This window comes from Mus pahari, chromosome 17 (genome assembly GCF_900095145.1).
Source record: "Mus pahari chromosome 17, PAHARI_EIJ_v1.1, whole genome shotgun sequence".
Taxonomy (NCBI): Eukaryota; Metazoa; Chordata; class Mammalia; order Rodentia; family Muridae; genus Mus; species Mus pahari.
Window position 1 is genome coordinate 63,446,826 of NC_034606.1, and position 7,893 is coordinate 63,454,718.

The following is a 7,893-nucleotide window of genomic DNA, read 5'->3' on the forward strand; positions in this document are numbered from 1 at the left end:
TAACTTCAGGGACCTTCTACAGAACAGAGGACTAACTTCAGGGACCTTCTCCAGAACAGAGGGCTAACTTCAGGGACCTTCTACAGAACAGAGGGTTAACTTCAGGGACCTTCTCCAGAACAGAGGACTAACTTCAGGGACCTTCAGGTCCTACTCACCTAGTGGTTTGGCTTCACATTGCAGGGGCCCCGGTTCCTTGGGTTGCATAGAGGTCATGTGCCCACCCTTTGGCTGCCCTTGGCATGCAACGTACAGAGCATCGGGCACATCAGTGGAGATCTCACCAGGCTCTGGGGGTGGAAATCTGCGGAGGGTACAGGGAGCAGGCACTGTGGCTCTCTCTGGCTAACAACTCCTAGAGAGCCAACTAGGACCAGGCATCAATGAGGTGGCCTGCATTGCTGACTGTCTATCCTGTTTAACATGGCCCCTCCAGTCTCACCCTCCCCCCCCCCCAATGCCCCGTCCCTATCTCAGTTGACACTACTTACCTGCTACAGACAGTTGGGTGCTGTTCGGCAACAGAAGTGACAGGCTGGCTTCCCTGGGCTTTATGACAGCGGTGACAGAGTGAATAGTTCTCAAACCATTCAGAGTTGGGATTCAGTTCTGCTGAGCTGGCCCCACAGGCCCGACATAGCCGGCATGTCTAGGGAAGCAAGAAAGCAAGACAGACTCTAGTCAAGCCTCAGCTGGAGACAGAGACATGTGTGTGCCCCATTAAGCTCAAGACAACTGTAGAGATGCTAAAGGAGGTGGCATCTAAAGATACTCACCTCACATTTCCACGAGTGAGCAGGCAGGCCCTCAATGGGTGGTTTTAAGCAGAAGGTATGATACCCTTTGTCACATGTCTCACACACCAACATTTTAGAATCATTCCCAGGTTTCCTAAAGGGCACAGGACACATTGTGGGATCCCTCCTAGCCTCAATTTCTGCCCACACTTGGCATATGGCTACACTCTTACCTGCATGATTGGCACACTTTGCATTCAGGGCACTGCCAACCGGCACGCTTGCGGGCAGTCAGAGCAGTGTCCAGACAGGCTCCATGATAGTGATGCCCACAGCTGGTACAGAAGAACAAGTCACACAACTGCCCTGGCCCCTCACACACTGCACAGCGAGCCTCCTCTGCAGGAGGAAGGGAAGGAAGGTGTAGGTCAGCTACAGAGTGATGCAGAGCTAGTACATATACTATTCTGCAGAAACCAGAGTACTGCATATAGGCACATACAGACACATACAGGCAGGGCCCCTGTACTCACAAAGTTCGCATCTATTTTACTGGGACACAATGACTGCAATTTTAGACTAAATAATGCTTTGTGGAGTACCAAAACCAAAGGCACGCTTGGCCCCTCATTTGTTCTTCTCACCCAAATGTGCAGCTCCATCACTGTGCTCTGGGCAGAGCAGCTGCAGTGTTTTCATGGATAAGAAGGAACCACTGGCAGTTGCACAGGGAAAGTGGTAAAGCCGGGAACATCCGGGTGAGCGGCAAGGAACGGAGGCACCGAACCTGGTGCAGTGGGAGCAGCGCTACAAGGATAGGCAGAGCCTCAGAGCTTGGACAGGTTAGCCACTAGCCCTTCCCCAGGCCTGCCCACTCCTCCCTGACTCCCCTCACCTACGCAGTCATCTCATCTTAACCCTACCTGTGAGATCCCTGAGAAGATGGCCTTGTCCACACCACATAGTTCTGGGCCCTCCTGCCCCCATACGCCTGCTGACCACGCAGCACACCAGTGATGTGCCCAGCAGTGCCCTTGATAGGTGGGATGAGGTAAACAAGAGGAGCAGATTAACACTGACCAGTAGCTCAGGATGGCCCAATCTCTACCCTGCTTCCAAACCAACTCACCTCCAGGCTCTCCTAGGTGGGCAGGCGTAAGGCCCTCAGGGAACCCAATCTGTGATACATCCTCATTGGGCAGCACTGCCTCACGGGGACCTGACGTTCCCCCAGAGGATACCACTGGAAACCCGGGCCAGTCAGATGGCAATTCAAAGCGCTGCAGCTCCCTTTGCCCATGCAGACTGGGCTCCCCGCAGTTACAGAGAGCACAACGTTGTGCTGGACCCCTACTGTGGACACACAGACATCAGCACCATGGCAGCCAGCACCCCCAGAACCCTGTGATTTGGCATTCTCATGTATCCTACTCACATTTCTGGAAAGCCCTTGAACTCCAATCAAATCCCCATATGCTCATAAAGCCCTGTTTTCCACAAACAAGTTACCTGCAGTCATGAAGAGGCTTCTGAAGCCTGGAACTCCCAGAACTGGGGACAGAGACCTCCCCGACACACAGAATGGGAAGGTCTGGCTTCTCAGGGGCTGTAAGTCCATCAGCTGAATGAACAGACAGGAGATGGCATTTAAACTTTTGTCTCAAAGAACAAAGTTCTTCAATTTCTTGTGCATTTCAGACAGAGCCAGGATTTGTGCCAGGGCCAGAAATAAAGGGCTACCCCTGAGGAGCCAAAAGCTGTCAGCAAACTAGGAAATGTGTTCTACTCACCTGCTGGGTCTGAATCTTTATCTTCAGCAGGCGGCTTCTGGCTGTCCATCCCTCTCTCCGACTGGGCAGGGCCCTCTCGGGGAGACCTGTGGATGCCAAAAGACACCTGTATGTCCACTAAGCTTCCCCAGGGAGCCCTTTCCCCATAAGAAGTCAGTTAATGGTAAGCAGACCCTTTAGACATCAGAGACAAACCCTGTCTACAAGCCTCTGTTGCAGTGACTAGGGAATTCATCTTCTGACTCTTACCCCACTACCCACTTCTCCAGACACATACCTCCTCCTCCCATCCTGAATTCTCAGGTATCTATTCCATTTTCACACTTCCACCCTCCTCTGTAACAGTGCCTAGGGTAATCATTCCAACTAAAACTACATCCATTGTCTCTCTTTAACTCCTGGGCCCTATCTATTCCTTGGCCTTTATTCTTAGATCTCAGGTCCACTACCATCCCACAGACTGAAAGTAGAGTCCTAGGGTGTTGCAAGAACTTTAACACAACACTACACTAAAGGATAGCGTGAATGGATCTCCACTGCTTTTAACAAGGATAGCCCAAATACAATAGGAGGAACCTCAACTGCCAGGCTTATAAAACTCAGGACCACCACTGGTTCCAGCCCTACATGAGCCCTGGGTCTCACCTAGCATGAAGGCCTCAGGTTTGTTGCCCTTAGCAACGCCAACTGCCCTTCTTCCTTAGATGCTCCTAGTAGTTAACAGAAGTGGGCCTTAAGAGTTACTGAGCATGTGTAAGCAGGCCCGGGGCTAAGCATGCTGGGAGTTGTAGTCTCAGGAAGCACATTGCTACTTGGAGGAGGGCTAAATGGGGCAGGACTTAACAGAGCAGAATAGTTTCCTTCCTCTTAAGTCAAGCCGGGTTTCCAAATACTCAAAGAAGAGTTAACGGTCCCTCTTTCCTTTTTCATATAATCCAGTGTATCTCAAAACCAAATGAAACATGCTAAAGCTACATCTGAAAGCTTAAGACTCACACAACACTGGGTGTATTTGCCCTGACCTCCAAGGCAGGACCCTTGGGTAGGAAGACTGAGAGGAGTCAAGAGTAAGAATTACAGAGATGCTAGACCTGGAGGCACACACCTATAACACCATTACTTGGATGACAGAAGCAGAGGGATCAAAGGCAAGTTGGAGACCAGCTTGGTCTACAATGAGAGCTCTAGGCCAGCTGAAACTGTTTAAACAGAAAAGAATTCCCAAGATTATGAATAGGAAAGAAACCCCTCATAAGGATGCTGAGAAGGGTTAGTGCCTGCAGCTGTTGGTGAGGAGAGTGGGCCTTCTTCTCAACCAGTATCTAGTGCTTCTAAAGGTGGTGTGAGGTAAGAAGACTCCCTTAAAAACAACTGTAAATGATAAAGGTCTGAGAAATCCATATCCCATGTTTTCCACTCCCCTTGTTTAGTCAGTGATCACACCAACCTCGGTACAGATAATCCTGTTCTCTAAAACTGGAAGACAAATACCCTGGTCAGTCACTTGGGGCTGAATAACAAGGGGAACCCTCAAAGTGCCCGACGATCAGTAAATTCCCAGCCAACACAGAATCAGTTTCCTTCCCTAAGCACACAGTTTCATTTCCAATGTCGGCTGTCCCCCTGGAGCCATGCAGAAGTTAAGATGCCACTTTACCGTCCCTCTCATGCTATGACCCTGCCAGGGAAGGACCAGCAGCAGCAGCACCTGACACCTATTACCTCTTCCCAAGCCTCATGCCCAACAACCCATCTGCAGGAAAGCAGGATGCTTATATGGCCGGCTTACAGAACAAGCTCTGAACTGCATGCAAGAGGCCCTTACAAGCCACCTGTGGGAAGTGGGAACTGGAGCTCAAGGCTCTGCCTATTCAATCATTCAAGGCCTGGTCGCTCCGAAGTTCCAAGAGAACTTTAAAGTTTTCTAAATGTTTGCATCTAACCATATCTTCCTAACAGATCCTCCACCAACTTTGTTCTCAGAGTTGAGGCCAAGGGAGCCACAAACAGCAACAGATAGTAGGCAACAGTGATAATACAGTGGGTAGGAGGGCCGCCTGACACAAGGCCAGAGGGACACATTCCTCAGCCCTCCCCCAAGCACAGCCCTCTCTCTGCTAAAGCTAGCACTGCCCAAGAAGGTACAGAAACTACCTTCTCCATTTAGCCTTGAGGATCAGAGTAGAAAGCCTAGCAAAGAGAGCCCCATTTACAGAGCCATGGAAGCACCCCACTTACAGAGCCATGGAAGGTCCAAGACTAAACAGCAAACTCTCCTTTTTCTGTGCCATAAAGAACCCAGGGACATCTCCAAGGAGCCTGAAACCTTTGCCCCTAACTCCTCAAGCTTTCAGCCCAATATCTATACCAAAACACCAAGTGCCATAGCAATCAAGCCCCTGGAGGCTTTGGAGCAAATAAAACCAAAGGCTCCCCCGTACCATCATTCACAGCCAGTAAACAGAGACACACATCTATCCCAAGGGGGTTTTCCCTGGATCGAAACTAGGCTAATATCTGCACCAGGCTTGCTCTGAGCTGGGAGCTGACACCCCGGAGTCTTACATCTAAAAATGCCCAAAACAGTCAAGAGAGGTGGCAGAGAGTTACCCCACCACTCTCCTTCCTGTGTTCACCCTAGCCCAACAGACTTCACTCCATTTTCTCTGCAAGGGAGGAAATGGAGGCTTGGAGGGGTGAAAGGCTGGAGCAGGCCCTTGAGTGAACTGCTCTTCAGTGGGCCTCAGGACTTCCTGGTTCCCAGATAGAGTCAAACCACACCTCTCTCCACCCCATTTTCAGTCAGCACTCTAGGAAGGATCCAAATGGTAACCCATTGTCCCTCGGTAGCCTAGGGGGTCAGCCAGAGCTAACAAGGTACAGTCCCACCTAAGGATGTTATCTAAGAGCAGACAAGAGAGGCAGAGACCATAGATGACAGCTCACTTTACCCCATACCCCTATGCCAACTCCCAGAAATCTTTCAAGGGCAAACCCCCCCTACTTTCCCCATTCTGAGACAAGACTCAAGGAGACCTAGCAAATGTATTTTGGAGGGGGTGGAATGAGGGAGCAAAATGCACTAGCCAAACCCCCGCTGGGCAACACGACAGGTGTGAGAGAGGCTGTCCCCAGCCCCAGCCCGGGGCCCAGGGGCTGAGGCGGGAGGTTCATGCTGCACCCTTCCTGCTGTAGATACACACCCCTTCTCCCCAACACCTCCTACCAGGGCTGGAAACACTGACTTCCAGCAGAAAAGAGCACAAATAAAGTCATTTCTCCATCAAAGAGGCACAAGCTACCCTACTCTACAGGGCCCGGGCAGCACCTGAGAACTATTTACCATTCCGTAGCCAGAAAGCACTGTAGCGATCTGGCAGGGGCTTTCAGGATTGGCCAGGGACTCATGGGCAGCTAACTCTACACTAGGCCCAGAGAAAGCAAGAGACAAAAGCCATTTTTTGCAGCCCACATTCGTAGAGAACAGATCTCAACGGCCTCCTCTATAATCCCCCGGAGATTATGTCCATCCCAAGAGGAGGGGAAAGGAAGCCGGCTAAGACACCACTAGGCCTTGCTGGGGACACTTTGCCAGGCAGAGGTAGTTAAGTTGAACAGCAGGGGCAGAGCTGCCCCAGCCCCACCTCCTTCATGTCCCAGCTCCCCTCTTCATCGCACCAGTTTCCACCCACCCTCCCCCCACACACACCGGTGAAGGACTCAGGGCTCCTTGAGTTTCCCACAGATTGTTTTGGGTGCCCAGGTAGGTAGGAACAACATTAAAGTCCAATCTGGCAGTATGTGCGACCTGGCAGTGGCACTCACACACACACACACACACACACACACACCAAGTTGCTCTGTCCCAAGGAATCCTGGAGGTAGGTGTGGGGGACAGCAGCCTGGGAATGGTGTTGGCATCAGGGCCTGGGTCCTAGTTTGGTCGAACTCCCTCAACACAAAAATAAACAGGCAATGAGGCTATCTGGACATGTTCCCAAACTCCTGTAGTTCCTTGAACCCCCAATCTTTAAAGAGGCACACCCCAAGAAACCAGGCCTCAGTTCTGCCGTGGCAACTGGCTCAGATTCCCTTGACAGACCCTGCCAAAGGAAACCCTCCCCAGCTCTGGCACCCCTTTCTCCAACCTAAAGGCCAGCACCGGCCAAGATAGTCCATCTGGCTGTGCCCCCAGTCCAACCCTTTCTGGGCCCAGGCCGGACGGACTTCACTCACCTCTTCACAGGGCGATCCAGAAATCCTCATCCGAGAACATGGCCAGAGCCCGGGCCGCTCCCCGACCTCCAACCGCCAGAGCGAGCACAACCGCCCCCCACTCGGGGGGGCTTAGGGAGACCAAGAACGGTAAATCCAGGTCGGAGTGGTCACCCTTCCCCCGGGGGTTTAAAAAAAAAAAAAAAAAAAAAGCAAAAATCCAAGAGGGGTTCTCTGCCTCAGGTTCCAGCAGTTTAGGTTTCCATGAACAGCCCCAGGGCGGCGAATCCCGAGCGGACACAAAGAGAGCACCGGTGGCTTTGATCTTGGGCGAGCAGGCTCCGCATCCGCGTCGCGGGGCGGCCTCTCAGTCCTAGGGCCCGGCCAGCGCCCCGGCCGCCCGCGCCGGGCTCGGGCGGAACGTCGAGGCTCTCCAGATGGAACGTCGAGGCGCCTCCCCAGCAGCCCGGAAGGAATGCCGCGCCGCGCCGCGCCGCGCGCCGGGCCCGGATGGAACGTGAGCCCCTCGCAGCCGCGCCGAGCCCCTCTCCCCGCCGGGCCGGCGCCCCGGGGCCGCGCGAGCTACGGCGACGCGGAGCCGGCGGGGCCGAACCTGACACACACCCAGCGCCGGGCTCCGCGACCCCGAGCGTCCCCCCTCGGCGGCTTCGAGCCCCCCACCTTCTGCTCCCCCCGGGGAAGGGAGGAGGGTTGGTGGGCGAGGAAGAGGAAGGGGCGGGCGGTGCGAGCCCTCTGCCCGCTCCCCTCCGGCCGCTCCAGGCCCAGCGCTCGCCTCCCTTCCCCTCTGGCCTCGGGAGCTGCCCCGCCCCCGGCCTGGCCGGCTGTGGTCCGCGGCACCCCCTAGACCCCCGGCAGGCTCTGATCGCGGGGGGTCTAGAGGTGCATGGTCCAACCCCGGCTCCCGGCGCCGGGGGGTCAGGAAACTGAGCGGAAAGTGGGGAACGAGGCAGCCATTTGCAACCGGAGAGGAAAGTAGTGCAGCGCGGCGCCGCTCCGCCTCCCCCCTCCGCCTCCTGCTCGGCCGGTAGGGTGGTTCCTGCGAAGAGGCTCTTTCCTCGCCTCGGATCTGGGCAGCGGTCGTAGAGACTCGTGGAGCGTCCGGCGCGAGATCCAGGGGGCCCTTTTGCCTG

General features: G+C 54.2%; 1 protein-coding gene across 1 annotated transcript in view; it reads right to left on the reverse strand.

Annotated features, from left to right (window-relative positions):
- Kmt2d (lysine methyltransferase 2D) overlaps positions 1-7,270 on the reverse strand; it is a 39,549-nt gene extending 32,279 nt beyond the window's left edge. The window contains 10 exon segments of the mRNA XM_029547877.1: positions 133-304; positions 492-649; positions 777-891; positions 971-1,136; positions 1,382-1,544; positions 1,661-1,770; positions 1,867-2,090; positions 2,247-2,358; positions 2,528-2,613; positions 6,764-7,270. Coding sequence (XP_029403737.1) covers positions 133-304; positions 492-649; positions 777-891; positions 971-1,136; positions 1,382-1,544; positions 1,661-1,770; positions 1,867-2,090; positions 2,247-2,358; positions 2,528-2,576 — 1,269 coding nt within the window. The 5' untranslated portion in view covers positions 2,577-2,613; positions 6,764-7,270.
- Positions 7,271-7,893: the final 623 nt, after the last annotated feature.